At 40.2% G+C, this 16,145-nt stretch overlaps 1 protein-coding gene across 1 annotated transcript in view; it reads left to right on the top strand.

Annotated features, from left to right (window-relative positions):
- LOC136877773 (dual specificity calcium/calmodulin-dependent 3',5'-cyclic nucleotide phosphodiesterase 1A) overlaps nt 1-16,145 on the top strand; it is a 373,065-nt gene that overhangs the window by 24,153 nt on the left and 332,767 nt on the right. The window contains exon 2 of the mRNA XM_068228741.1: nt 8,892-8,984. Within this exon, the coding sequence (XP_068084842.1) occupies nt 8,892-8,984 (93 nt within the window). The remainder of the gene's footprint in view (nt 1-8,891; nt 8,985-16,145) is intronic.

The raw sequence follows: 16,145 nt of genomic DNA on the forward strand, positions 1-16,145 counted from the left end.
AATTGCGTTATTTGCATCCCATAACATGAAACACGCTGTAATCATCACCATCGCTAGTTAAGTCCTTATCAGAGGCTTTTTCAACAGATGTGTTGCGAATGAGTCGCTAGCATGCAGCGAGAAAATGGAAACAAAAACACAGATCCCCTTTCCGAAATAAACCACACACTACAGTAGAACAGTCTGTTACTTTCCCAATAATAATAATAATAATAATAATAATAATAATAATAATAATAATAATAATAATAATAATAATAATAATAATAATAATTGTACCGGCTGGTACACCTCTACGCCACACATTTAAATTTTCCGCCTTAAAGTACTCCTCTACAGGCAGAAACTCTGAACTTTTACAACTATATCAACCCATAAATTTTCTCAGAAGATGTCACTACCGTAAATTTTGTGATTACGAAGTTGTCAGTACTGTGTGGAGTTCAACTTGTTTTGTTTTCTATTGATCAAGAAGTGTGGACATTGTGTGATAGATGTCTCTACAAAAAACTATGACCATGCACCCTGGTGCGAAGTGGAAGAACTTTATTTGAAGAAATTTTGTATTCATAAGTTTGTTCTTTACTAAAGTTCGTTCTTTCATTTGTGGGTTGGCAATATAAATCTTTTCTTTCCGCCAGTTTTGAACTTAGCCAATCCAGAATTTCTGTAATTAATTTTTGACCAATCGTGTCTTTCTTCTTCGATTTGGATGTATAACTGTAAGCTACCCAATAAACGACTGTGGGTGTGTCTTAATTATTCTTGAAAGGTCTCGAATCTTCCCCGAGAGTATAAAAACTGCTGATTTTCCTGGCTCTCCGCCACTCGAACAACATCTAGCCTAGTGTATGGAAGTGTAGCAGGGGGCGGGTAACGCCTCTTCCTTCGGGCAGCAGCTCTTCACAAAGGTAATGGCCGTTTAACATCTTGATTTTCTTGCATGCTCAGCAGTTTAACCCTAGGGGAAGGTCCGAAACCTTCATTATGTAACCTATCTTCAAACATGTAAATTGCCGTCACTTTTGTAAAACTTCATACATCTTTAACTGTAAATCGGGGATAGAGAGTGCTTTTCCCTCTCGAGTTCCCCTTCATTTTTGCCTCGAGGTGACTACGTTTTGGTAACTTTTTCTTCCTTAATGTATTAAATTTTCTTATACGAGTCACCTCCATGGTTCGGGAATAGCCCCTGGTTCATCGGCCTAGTGCCTCTTAGGTTTTAAAGATTTCATGTAAGAGTGCAAGTACTCGCCTCCATTCAACTTGGTGTTGCGGGCCATTAACTTAACCTATTATTTTTCTACTAAGGCCCATTAGGTTGGGTACAAGATACCCCTGTTTCTTTGTAAGTGTGCCTTGAGGGCAGTTAATAGTAAAATCCGTTGTGGCCTTTGATAGGCTTGAAAAATTGAGAGCGGGTCAGCTCTTTCTTGTATTTGGATATGTGCCTCTAGGAGGCCTGACAGTGCTAGGTGGGAGCAAGTGCTCCATGTAATGAGGGGATTTCTGCCCTTTGGTAATATGTGGTTGTGAGCTGTGTGCTCAGAAATTGTAAAAATTAGGGCTTGTGGCCCAGATTGTTAAAATATCTCTAAATCTTGGCTTTCCTAGTATTGTACCTGATTTGACTTGCTGTAACGTGTTAAAATCTGAAATTTTATGTGAAAATGGTTTTGCTATTTTTCAAAATATAACCTTTAATGCAATTTTAATCAATATCTCAGCTTTGTAGTTAGACCCATTCCAGTCCGTACCTTATTTCACCTCTGCATTCCACGGGTAGCCCCGTAATAATAATAATAATAATAATAATAATAATAATAATAATAATAATAAATAAAGTTATAATTCTTTCTTTGTCATTTATTATTGACTGAATCGCCATTCGCATATTCATGGGTTAATTTTACTACGGCTGTTGCTGAACAAGTAATTATTCTGTGTTCTATGTTTAAAGTATGATTCTGTATGACAGAGAATAACCGTTTTATTTAGCACTAGTACGTAAACCTGTCTTGGACAGTAGAAATTACTATGTGTTAAGTGACTGGGAATATGAAATGAACATTTTAATGTATTCTATGAATGAAGATTGCACAAGATCGACAGCCGTAATTACTAAGACGTAACAGGAAATTTTAAATTGTCTGATAATACATAATACATCAAATAATGAAATAATGAATAAAAGCGCAAGGGGAAATTGTAGGGATGTTGTTTGCGTGGCGAATTTACGCACTCCTACAGTATAGTGTTTTAAAGGTTCATTTTTATTTCCACATTAGCATAGGAAAATGAGCACAACGCAGTTATTCTGATGGAATGCATATACTGTAAATATGTGCTGGGAAGCGCGACCAGCCTTAAGGAATATAATTATAATTTCGTGTAGCTATTTCTAGCCGAGTGCAGCCCTTATAAGGCAGACCCTCCGATGAGGGTGGGCGGCATCTGCCATGTGTAGGTAACTGCGTGTAATTGTGGTGGAGGATAGTGTTATATGTGGTCTGTGAGTTGCAGGAATGTTGGGGACAGCACAAACACCCAGCCCCCGGGCCAATGGTTAAAATCCCCGACCCGTCCGGGAATCGAACCCGGGACCCTCTGAATCGAAGACCAGTACGCTGACCATTCGGCCAACGAGTCGGGCAGCATTAAAGAATAAAATTGGGGCATGCGAGGTTTTAAAAGAAAGCCATAGCTATACGGTATTTGAATGGAATCAGAACAGGTAATTTAGAATTCTAAGATTTTAAATTTTTTACGTACCATAGCGTATGAAATTGTAGATGGAAGTTGTACTTTGACGTCCATAGATCTGTGTACTCTTGAGAAAGCTACATACAGCTGTCCATGACTCAGCACCGGAGTGGAGAGTTTTATCCCAGATTTCTATAAAGTTTTTCCTTGCGACTTATTCACTGTGACAGAGAAAGCTAAATTTAGAGAAAATTTCATCTTCTTAAGAAAGAGTGGCGTATGGAAATTATCACGATTACAGTTTATGTATTTGTGAACAGTAAAAATCCTGCGCTAAGTACGGGAATAACATTCTATACGTCGAGAAACGCCGGGGAGATGTTTGTAGGGTTTTCACTGTTGCCTAGAGGATCTCTCGAGAAAGGTTTCTGTGTATACAGTATTGAAATGTATGAAACGAAGCCGAAGAGTAACGATTTCTGAGAAATAACTCGAAGAAAACACCAGGTGACAACTATATCGGCTTACTTTGCCTAAACCATTAAAGCTATCCACAAACTATACCGATATGGATTGTAGAGCATAAAACTTTCTACCAAAAAGTCCCGGCTATCACATACCTACAGTATCTCTAAATGTTCGACCACAATTACAGTTTTTATGTTTGCTAAGGGTAGAAATCCTGTGCTAGGTACGGGAAAAGAAGCGCTGGGGAGGATATTCTCCGGTTTTCACTATTGCCTGGAAGATCTCGCGGGAAATGTTTCTATGTATTAAGTATTGAACTGAGATTTAAATAAAACCGAGCAGCAATGGGTCTGCAGAACAACTCAAATAAAGTGATCGCACGTGAAAACTTTCTCGGCTTCGACTGCCTAACCTGTTCAAGATATCCACAAACTACATTTATAAGAAATGTAGACCCCATCCATTCCGCCTTCTCCCCTCGGGTAGTTTTAAGAATTTCCGGTGTTTCTATGGATCTTGCTGATATCAGTTTTAATTTCTAGTCGAAGTATCTCATTTTAAGTCTTTTAATAATATTTTCTTTCATCTTCTTCCGTCGCTTTTCCGACACCCTGGTAGGGTCGCAAGTGCTATGTTCCTCGTACTGGACCTTGACTAATTTTACCCCCGGATGACCTTCCAACCGCCAACTCAGTGTGAAGGGATTTATTCACTTCTAGTACATAAGCGTGCCTTCGACAGTCGAGTTACTATCTATAAAGTTATTGGAAATTATAAATGAACTATTAATATATTATATCATGGCCGGGATGAGTGGCTCATACGGTTGAGGCACTGGTCTTCTGACCCCAACTTGGCAGGTTCCATCCTGGCTCAGTCCGGTGGTCCTATTTGAAAGTGCTCAAATACGTCAGCCTCGTGTCGCTAGATTTATCGGCACGTAAAAGAACTCCTGCGAGACAAAATCCTGGCACCTCGGCGTCTCCGAAAACCGGAAGAATAGTTAGTGGGACTTAAAAACAATAAAAATTATTATTATTATTATTATTATTATTTCATTCTATATTGGACCTTATCGAACGCTGTATTCTCACTTCCACTGTTAGCAGTATGAAATATAAATGCTTTGGTTCAATTTTAATTGCTCCCTCAAACTGGAACCCGAGTAGAGCTGCCACTACAAATAATGTTCATATCTATTCATGCCAGTTTCTCACCAGCCTAGATCGTAACACAATGAAACTCGCTCATTAATCTTTATTTTAAAATTTGCACTGTTTAATAACGTGGTTGATTAGTCTATACACGTCCCGTGAGGACGAACTCGTACAGTGTTGCGCAAGTATATGTGTATACAGTCCATTCAACGATCGGGTAAACAGAGAAAATAGCAGCTGTAGTTAATTTTATGCTTTTATACATCATTCAGGCTTCTTCCCATCGATAAATTATACATTAATGAAACAGTTGCAATACTATCCTCTCCAGGGAGACAAGTACAGTGAGCAAAATAATATAATAATAGTTCAAGGGGGCTTATATTACTGGGCCTGCTGGCCTATAGTACCTGTTCTATGATTATACCAGCCACATGTTTTTCATAGATCGAGATATGAATATGAGACTTCCTGTTGAGACATGTTTGTTGTTTGAGTCATCAGTCCATAGACTGGTTCGATGCAGCCTTCCATGCCACCCTATCCTGTGCTAATCTTTTCATCTCTACATAACTACTGCATCCTACATCTGCTCTAATCTGCTTGTCATATTCAAACATTGGTCTACCCCTACCGTTCATACCACCTACACTTCCTTCAAAAACCAACTGCACAAGTCCTGGGTGTCTTAAGATGTGTCCTATCACTCTATCTCTTCTTCTGGTCAAATTTAGCCAAATCGATCTCCTCTCACCAATTCGATTCAGTATCTCTTCATTCGTGATTCGATCTATCCATCGCACCTTCAGCATTCTTCTGTAACACCACATTTCAAAAGCTTCTATTCTCTTTATTTCTGACTTAGTTGAGACATAGGCCATAGGATTAGGTGTAAGACCCCTTTCATTGATAATTTGTAATTTTGTGTTTGTTCTTCTTCACTGATTATAAATAATTTAAATAAATAAATAAATAATTTAAATAATTATTTAAATAACTTCCGAAATATTTATTATCGGAATGACTGTTATGGCCCTAATTTATTTTTACTTCATTTTGTCACCGCAGTTAAACGAAATTTAGGACAGTCATCACCGCAAGGGACCTACTGGGATTATTGATTTTATGCCCTCTTATCAACTTCAGCGGTTTCTGGAGAAACTAAGGTGCAGGAGTTTAGTCCTCCAAGAGTTCCTTCACGTGTTGTCAGATTTACCGACACCACGCTGGCGTAGTTAAGCACCTTCAAATACCATCGAACTGAACCAGGATCGAACCCGTAAACTTGGGCTCAGAAGGTCAGCGCTGACTTTGTACAGTCTCAGAATTTCATGTTATAAATCATGTCTCTTCTATTGCATAGTTGTGTAAATAGCAAATTTTATTGTGGATGCGTGTGTATTCACATTCGACAACATTTAACTAAATCCAATATTTAAGAGCTGTTTAGATTCGTGGTGAAGGTAACAGGGAGCTCCTCGGGCAGACTCCAGGTACTCAGGGAATTTAATTTGCTCTACAGTAGATGTACGGCGATGCTTGCTTTCTCCCTCATCCTATCTACCTGTGGGAAATGTAATTTTTGCCACCATTTTCACCTGGAATTCGATAATATTTGCACTTTGGCTGCTTGCCTGCGTCAATCCACAGAGATAAGTTGCAATCGCCATACGGCCGTTTCATACATCACAGATGAATTTTATATTACCGAGATTACCCAGAGAGTGCCTAGTTTCTAAAATACCATCAACTTAAAACTGTGCAGTCCTCTATAGTAGGAGAAGAAGCTTCGTGTGAACAGTGACCAGGGATTCATGAGCTGGCTATGACCCAAATGTGAGTTATTGTTGTTTCTGCATATAAAAGCCTTGGGACATATTGGTCAACAGTTCCGTGATAGCCTATTTTTGCTTGTGACTATGATTATAGTGAATTGGGGCTTTGCTTAGGAAGAAAATAACAGAGAAATAACATGGAGATGAACTTAGGGGAAAATCTCGAGAAACGACGGCTTTCGTCGGCAAAGTACAGAGATTTTAGCACCTATTTTTCTACTCTCTTTTCTTGTATCATATCGTTTCGTCGCTTCGTTTCCCTTATCTCGTCTCATTTCGTTTCGTTTCTTCTTTCGTCTCGCTTCTTCGTCTCTTCTCTCTTCTCTTCTCTTCTCTTCTCGCGTCTCGTTTCGTTTCATCTCTTCTCTTCTTTCGTCTCTTTTCATCTCTTATTTCGTCTCTCCTCTTCGCTCTTCTCGTTTCACCCCTTCTCTCGTCACGTTTTGTCTCTTCTGGTTTCATCTCTTCTCTCGTCACGTTTCTTCTCTTCTGTCTTCTCCTTTCGTCTTTCTATTCTCGTTTCGTCTCATGTATTCCCTTCTCTCGTCTCATTTCATTTGTTCGGTCTGCTCGTCTCTCTTCTCTTCTCTTCTCTTCTCTTCTCTTCTCTTCTCTTCTCTTCTCTTCTCTTCTCTTCTCTTCTCTTCTCTTGTGTGTGTGTGTGTGTGTGTGTGTGTGTGTGTGTGTGTGTGTGTGTGTGTGTGTGTGTGTGTGTGTGTTCATTCCTGTCACAATTTCTTTTTCAAAACTTGTAGCATGTATCGATTACTGCTACTTATGCTGACTTATATCTTATGTATGATCGCGTGACTGCTAATGCATGTAACGCAGTGTGCCTTTACAGAGATATTATCCTAACGGGTGACTACCAGCAAAACTAATGCTTCTGGCACCTTATAGATGTCTGAGAGAAATGCATATTAAAGTCTATTGCGTGAATTATATACGCTACCTTAGAAACAATTAAAGAGAAGTGAAATGCTCCATCCCTTTCAATGGGAAAAGAAAGTAACTTGCTATGTTTTTTCCATTCACTTTCAGTGGACTGGACTCATCTCCTACAATTAAGATTCTGGGATGGCAAACCTGGCACAATTGCTTGGCGTTGAATACGAGAGCCTCGCCTTAGTGTACTTATTGGGACATAGAAAGACTCCTTTTAAGTGTAAAATATCGGACCTCCGACGTATCTTAAAACTTATAGAAACTGGCAAGTGAGTGATATTTAGTATTTATTATTTCTTAAACTCAACCATGGACTTCATTGGAATGAAAACTAATATCTTAACTGGATGGTTATGAATATTGTACGTAGCGCAGAAATCATTCACATGGTTGAATCATTTATACTTGCTTTGTTCTGGAAGAAATTTCAATATTTCAGTGGCAAACATCTGAGTATTTTGATTTCACGTCCGAATTGTACTTGAAATAGAACCTTTAGCTTTTTAGGTCGTGTTGAGTACGTTACACAATATAGTCCATACCGAAGAGATGTTGACTACAATTGTGCTGGTAGTAGTGCCAGACCTATATCTTAGATCCCTTCTAACAAAACAAATATGACCAAGGCCACCGTAGCTCAATCGGTAGAGTAACCGATACGAAATCAGGGGTTGAGGTTCGGTTCCCACCGATGCTAGTAGGCCATTTTTCTTCTGTACTTAACACCTCTTCGGCATGTAGCTTATTATTATATGTACTCAGCATGACCTAAAAACATAATTCTGATTCATATTATATACATGCTTTGGAAATATGTGCACATTACTTGTAAGAAACATTCTTTCAAATAACCATTGTTCGCTTCCTCACAAAGACGAGCTCTCGAGCACTTTTCAGAGCAGTTTCATTACTTGATCTAGAGCGTCTTGCATTAACCATCAATTTTTACTCGACCATTGTTCATGAGCTCCTCAGTTGTTGCTGGTTTGTTAGTATAGACGTTGTCTTTGAGATATCTTCCGAAGAATATCCACGGCTGTCAAATCTGTGAATAAGACAGAAAAATAGACTGAAGACTTGCAAATTAATGTTCAAAAGTCGCATCGGCTGGTCGGTGTTCAACGTTTTTATGGCCATTTTCTCAGATGTTATTTAAAGGATTGCGAAAAGGAAAAGGGCGTGTCATTTCGCTGAAGCGCACACATTTTATTTTCTAGTGTATTAACATAGCACCATAGCACTTATATATTGAAGGTTTTCGATGACGGAAGGATGGGAAAGGGGTAGGATTGAGACGGTAGCGGCCATGGCCTTAGTTAAGGCGCAGCCCCAGCATTTACCTGGTGTGAAAATAGGAAATCACGGAAAATCATCTTCAGTGCTACCGACGGCGGAATCATAATCGTTCATCTCCCGAATGCAAGCTCACGGCTACGCGCACGACCAAATTGCTCGGTAAATGCACACAAGAATTACAAGGATTGATATTACCTATAGTACATTATTGTAATGGTTTTACATTAGACAAAGTATAAATAACTTTATCAAGAAAACTTGGAAGTAACATTCTGTGAATCACATTTCATCAATAGATTGAAAGGTTGTTAGAGGTAATATGTTTCTATTTTCAAGGAAAAGCATTTCAAGAGTAGGTATAAATCATTAGACTTGACATTTGCTTATAAGCTGATGTAAAAGAAAGTGATCTTTGATTGTTACTTAAACTGATTTTTAATGATAAGCTAATCATCAACATCGAACTATCATAACTTAATTCTTTCAGGACCATTGGCCACTTCGGTGAAGCCGAAGATTGTGATATGTGACACATCAGAGAAGCACGTCGATTTTTACTTGGTAGTCAACGATCCAAGAGGTAAAGATAAGTTCTACGATGAAGCATTTGTAAGCTAGGCTCGTAGTATGCGACTAGAAAACCTCTTGTGTATCAATACTCAAGTACAGATAAGTAAACTGCTTTTAACAGATCGAGCTAAGTTTTATCATCAGTTTTGCTAGCAGTTCTACAAATGGCGCTTTGTTGGTTGCGGCTAACATGTTCCTATTGCTATAATTGTTGACGTCGTTTACGTTGTAGATGCAACACTGGTACTTTGCTGTATACGAGTAGAAATAGCTTGTTTGTATTGTAGTGACCTACTAAGAAATGTAGTAATTATCATTCATGTTTCTTTGGTAAATTTCTCTTTATTTTACACGCAGGAATTCACTATCTATAAGACGTGTAAAATGACCACGAGAGCCAAGCTGTCTGATATTGCTTCGACATGATGGTTTTCTCCGCCATCATATTGCTGTCCGATCTTCTGCGGCCGATACTTCTTTATTTATTTATTTATTTATTTATTTATTTATTTATTTATTTATTTATTTATTTATTTATTTATTGATTTATTTATTGATTGATTGATTTATTGATTTATTGATTTATTTATTTATTGATTTATTTATTTATTGATTGATTTATTGATTTATTTATTTATTAATTTATTTATTTATTTATTTATTTATACTCCAGGATTGATAAATGAAATGGCATATGGCTCTTATTTAGAACCGGGAGTGACCGAAGGCAAGTTCGGCTCGCCAGTTCCAGGTACTTTGATTTGCGCATCGTGATGAAGATGAAATGATGAAAACGACACAAACACTCACCCCCCCCCCCCCGCGTGCCAGCGGAATGAGCCAATTATGGTTAAAATTGCCTACCCTTCCGGGAATCGAGCCCGGGACACCTGTGGCCAAAGGCCGGTATGCTAACCATTTAACCATGGAGCTGGACTCCAGGGTTGGTTTTTCTCTCGGTTAGTTGGACCTTGGGTCAGGGGGATGCAATTGGTGAGGAGGAACACTACCTCGTTCAGGCTGCCTCACCTACTATGCTGAACAGGGACCTTGTAGGTGGTGGGAAGATTGGAAGGGATAGGCAAGAAGAGGAAAGGAAGCGGCCGTGGTCTTAAGTTAGGTATCATTTCGGCACTTGTCTGGAGAATAAGTGGGAAAGTACGGAAAAACCACTGTAAGGATGGTTGAGGTGGGAATCGAAACCCTCTCTACTCAGTTGACCTCCCGAGGCTGATTGGACCCCGTTCCAGCCGTCGCACCACTTTTCAAATTTCGTGGCAGAGCCGGGAATCGAACCCGGGACTCCGTATTATTATTATTATTATTATTATTATTATTATTATTATTATTATTATTATTATTATTATTATTATTATTATTATTATCCCCTGGAGGCCCATCCACTTCCTTACCTCCTCCTTGTCTATCCCGTCCAATCTTCCCATCCTCCACAAGGTCCCTGTTCAGCACAGAGCAGGTGAGGCCGCCTGGGCGAGGTACTAGTCCTCCTCCCCAGTTTTATCCCACGGCTCAGTGTTTCACGCTCCAGGACACTTCCCTTGCGGCAGTAGAGGTGGGATCCCTCGCTGAGTCCGAGGGAAAACCAACCCTAAAGGGTAAACAGAGAAATATAAAAGAAAGATAGAAAGACTATTATTATTATTATTATTATTATTATTATTATTATTATTATTATTATTATTATTATTATTATTATTGTACCGGGCGGTACACCTCCACGCCGCTAATTTAAAATTTGCGCCAGTTGAAACTCCTCTGCTGGAGGAAGTCTGAACTTTATATACGCTATTAATTCGCTACCTTCTCAGAGGATGTCACCACGTGGAAAATTTTGAGTTTTTGAACTGTGTCATTTTTGATGTGTTTTTGTTTTGCTTGAAGTAAGAAGTGTGAACTTTCTCTTCTAGAGGACACTACTGAAGATCAACAATAGTGCACCCTAGTGCGGAGTCAAAGAACTATTTTGTTGGAGAAATTTTTATTTCAAATGTTTGTTCCTTGCTAAAAAATTTTTCAGTCATTGGTTAAGTTGGCTGTATACCCCTCTCTTTCCCCTTGTTTTAAATCTAGCCTATCCCGAATTTCTTAAATTAATTTTCCACCAATTATGTGTTTCTTCTTAGTATTGTGTAGGGGGTTTATGGATGAACCAATAAAATCCTCGTGGGAGGGTGTTCTCATTCCCCTAACGCCTAGAAACTTCCGCGAGAGTATATAAACTGCTGATTTTAGGGTCTCCGGGCCACTTCAGTTCCATCTTTCAGTGTATTAAGTACATAGCAGGAGGCGGGAAGCGCCTCTTTCCTCGGCAGCGGTCAACAACAAGGTAATGGCCGATTAATAACTTCTTTCTTTGCTTGCTCAGCAGTTTAACTCTCGGGGCGGGTTCTAAGCGTTCCACCATGTAACCTTTTCCTAAATGTAACTACTCCTTTTATATATTCTCTTTTAAAGCTACATACTGGGATAGAGAGTGCTAACACTCTCGAGCTCCCACTCATATTGTTTTGAGGTGAACTTATTTTTCTCAACCTATTCTTCGTTAACGTAAAACAAATTGTTCTCTTCTTAAGTCACCTCTTTAGTATGGGATTAGCCCTTGTATTAACGGCCTAGTGCCAAGTAGGTCTTAATCAAAGTGTATTAGGAGTGCAAGTACGCCTCCTCTCAAATTGTTATTTTAGAGGACGTTTAATTAACCTCCTTTGCATTTAATAGACCTCAGTAGATTGGGTATTTTACCCCTGTGTTTATGTCCGTTGAGGACAACTTGAAGGTGGAGTTTGGTGTGGCCTGGGAGAGGCTTAAATTTGAGAGCGAGTGGCTCTTTTGAAAATTGAGTGTTGTATGCCTCGTGGAGGCTTTTCAGTGTAATTTGGAGCTAGGGCTCCTAGGCATGAATGGGGTTTTCTGCCCCTCTGTTGAAACTTGTGTTTGGAGGTAAAACTGCGCTGATTGCCCAAGCATTGTGTTTTCAGGGCTCGAAGCCCAAATCCTGTAAATATTGTAACTACCCTTGGACTTGCTACTTTGTACCTGCCATGCTTGTTATTTCTTTGTTTTTGAAAAGAAAATATAACCTGATTAAATTTTAAATTAATTTTACTTTAGTAGCTTGAGACCCGTTCACCACCCCGCACCTTCTTTCACGCATAACTACCACAAAAACATGGTAACAAGTGGTAGCAGAGCGTGGTTGAATGGGTCTCAATTTAGCCCCTTTTGACGGCTAAACATTGTTTTGTTCCGAACTCTAACTATTTTTTCAGTTGCTGGAATTTTTTGAGTTTTTCAAAATTGTTCTGTCACCATGCCCGGCCCTCGCGATGTTCTCCATCTTAACTATTTGCGCAAGGAGGAGTTGATCTATGAATTGACTATTAGAAATGTACAATCTGGAGGCACGGTTGCAGTAGACACAAACAAGCTTAGAGAGTCACTAGATTTGCCCATTTCCATCCCCAATTTGGGAGAGAAAGAAATTGACGACTCTCTTTCCACGATCACGGAGAATATTACTGGGCTAGCTTCTGTAGTTAGTTTTTTTGATGAAAATGATCCTTCGCCTAATCAAATTAAGCGTGTGCAAGCTAGGCTATATCACTTTTCAAATAGAGTTAACGATCTGTTGTCTCTAAAGTTGAATGACGTTCAGAAGAAGGAAGCTAGTACGCTGCTTGAAAATATGTCTGAATTATCTAGCAAGGTCACTCAATTGTTAACAGGGGAGGTTCCTCCCAAAAGCGATCTACCCACCACAGTGAATGTAGGTAGCGAGGAAGAGCCTCATAAGGGAGAAGTTAATAGGATAACCGTTGCTGCTCAAACTATCTCTGCCCCATTGGACAACGGATCTGAACGCCGTGCATCGTTGAGTAATATCCGTTCGGAATTAACTTCCTTGCCATTGAAACCTTTACCTACTATGTCACCCGGGTTTAGCAGCTTGCCTCACCCATTGGCAATGTTGCTCAGAGGTATCTCTAAGATTTCGGTTAATACCACCAGTGAAGTAATTTCATTTTTAAGATTTCTGGTTGAATTTCAGGATCATGCCCTTGTGTTTTCCCTTTCTCCATGTCAAATTTTGCAAATTCTCTATCCTTATGCAATTGGTATTCTTTCTGACAAAATAGTAAGAGCCATAGCCGAACAGTCATCTATTGAAGATTTTCATGCACACTTGCTTGCAAATTTTATTCCCGCCCGCCCGAGGTCTTCTCTGATTCAGAAGTACTATTATCGTGTACAGCGATTGGATGAGAACTTGGCTGATTTCATACAAGACATTAAGTTTTATACTAGGGTGTTTGCTCTTCACTTCCCTGAGGATCAAATTGTACAAGCTATTGTGGAAGGTATTTCACCATCTTATAGGTCATACTTGTGTTTCGCGGCGTGCCCGCAAACTTTCTCTGAACTTGAAGCGTTGGCCGTCTCAGCGGAAGGAGTTAGGTACGCCGATTCTTTGCGTGTGGCAAAAGAAACCCGTCCTTCGTTTAGTAATACTCGGCCTCCACCTCGCCGACCAGTCACACCCCGTAAATGTTATGCTTGCGGGTCGCCTGACCATCTTCGCAATAAATGTCCATTGGTCAAAACTAGTAGGGCAAATAATGGAGCTGGTTCAGCACAAGGCTGTTTTAAATGTGGGGCTTTCTCACATATCGCCAAGAATTGCCCAAACTCGAATAGCACCCCATCCTGCTCAACTTCTGGTGCAAATTCTACCTATGCCAATAATAAAAAGTGACTAGTGGCTTCGGCTGAGTCGACTAATCCATCTTCCCGAGACTCAGCCCCTGGTAAACAGGTTGTAAATTCAGGGAACGAGCAATTTTCAAATTTATCTTTTGAAGGTCCCAAAGAGTGTCTTAGGATTGCGGCGGATTCCCCCGCACCTGTTCCTTTTCTTAAGATTGAGTTAAATAACGATCCTATTACAGCTCTCTTAGATTCAGGCAGTGTTTGTTCGATTATTTCGGCTGAATGGTATTCTAAATTGAAATCTGTTTGTAAACTACCTGACTATGTCTCATCTCCTGTTCAATATGTTTCGGCTAATTCATCCCCATTAGAAATTCTAGGTTCCTTATTGGTCAAAATTCGTATTTTTAAATTCACTTGGAAAGTTAAATTGTTTGTGGCCAAGCTCTTGTCTTGCCCCATTATATTGGGAGCGGACTTTATTTTTCACACTGGTCTTGTGCTCGATCTTCAGAGTAGGTCTTGCACTTTCAAATTTGCCTCTAATTGTAGCATCCCTTTATTAAAGTGTAATTCTGCATCATGTTCTTCTATTTCGCCTACCCAGGATGAGATGTTGTTAGACCTTAGACATCTACCTGAGGAGCAGGCTGATAGTATTCGTAAGCTGTGTCAGTCGTTTCCAGAGGTGTTTTCTGATACTCTTGGTGTTACTGACCTGATAGAATACAAAATTGAGGTCACGGATTCGATTCCTGTCCGTTTTCCACCGTATAGGCTATCTCCACCTAAAATGAAGGCTCTGAAAGAAATTATCGATCAGATGTTGAAGGATGGTATTATTAGGCCCTCTAAGTCAGCGTATTCCTCGCCTATTTTTCTAGTCCCGAAACCCCAAGGGGGCTTCAGGCCTGTCATTGATTACAGGGCTCTCAATCGGAAGGTGGTGTTACAATCTGTGCCCCTTCCCGACCTTCATTCTTGTTTTTCATGGTTTCGTAAGGCCAAGTTCTTTACTATCTTGGACTTGAATCAGGCCTATAATCAAATTCCCCTTGCCGAAGAGTCTAAACACCTTACAGCGTTTGCCACGGACTGAAATTTATATGAATACAACCACGTGCCCTTCGTGCTCCCCACGGGAGCAGCTGTACTCACTAGGCTGCTAGATAGGGTCTTCTCCGACATCAAATTTGAGTACTTATATCACTACTTGGATGATGTCGTCGTATTTTCAGAGACTTTTGAAGAGCATCTAGATCATCTGCGAGAAGTTCTCGATCGCCTTCGTAAAGCTGGGTTAACTGTTAAGTTGTCCAAGGTTGCCTTTGCTAAGCCCTCTATGTCTTTCCTAGGGCATATTGTGTCACCTGATGGTGTAGCCGTCGATCATTCTAGAACACAGGCCATCCGTGATTTTAAACCTCCCAAGGACATCAAAGGCATCGCCAGGTTTATTGGTATGGTGAATTTCTTCAGGAAGTTTATTCCTAACTTCGCTAATAGAGCGGCGCCCCTAAACCTTCTTCGTAGGAAAGGCATCAAATTCGAGTGGGGACCTTCTCAACAAGCCGCTTTTGAAGACCTTAAATTAGCTCTTTGTAATGCCCCTGTACTTGCTATGCCTGATTTCTCGAAGAAATTCATCGTCCAAACCGACGCGTCGTCGTCAGCAGTAGCGGCAGTCCTTCTTCAAGAGACTGAACTAGGGAGGCGACCCATCGCCTATGCATCTAGGACCTTGTCGGCTCAAGAAGCCAAGTATTCCATATATGAGCTCGAAGGTTTGGCAGTCTTATTCACCTTAGAGAAGTTCCGTCTCTATCTGGAACATGTTAAATTCGACCTGGAGACAGATAATCAAGCCTTAAGCTGGGTCTTAGGTAGGCCGCGTCGTACTGGTCGTATAGCCCGTCGGGCCATCCGTATTTCTGCCTTCCAGTTTGATGTTAGACATATCAGAGGTACCGAAAATATTGTCGCTGATGGACTCAGCCGTATGTTTTCAAACGACGTCGAGACCCAAGAACCGGTCGACAGTTCATCACCTCCCGAGTCCATACTATCTGATGTTAACGCCATCTTAACGGATGCCCCCATGCTCTTTAGGGATATCGAGAAATACCAACATGAAGATCCGACGCTGGCTCCGATAATGGAAACCCTTTCTTCTGGGGAACATGTCGTCCCTTATGTTCTGAGGAATGGTGTTTTATGTTGCCCTTCGAGGCATGACAAGATGATGAAGGTTGTCGTTCCAGCTGTCCTTGTGCCTATGATCTTCAAATACTATCATGAGACCCCATTGGGGGGGCATCTGGGAATATTTAAAACTCGTGAAAAGATTCGTGAAATGTTCATCTGGAAAGGTATGGACGGTGAAATCCGTGAACTTGTAAAAGCTTGTAAATCTTGTTTGCTCAGTAAACCCACCATGTCCACC

The sequence above is a fragment of the Anabrus simplex genome, chromosome 7 (assembly GCF_040414725.1).
Source record: "Anabrus simplex isolate iqAnaSimp1 chromosome 7, ASM4041472v1, whole genome shotgun sequence".
Lineage (NCBI taxonomy): Eukaryota > Metazoa > Arthropoda > Insecta > Orthoptera > Tettigoniidae > Anabrus > Anabrus simplex.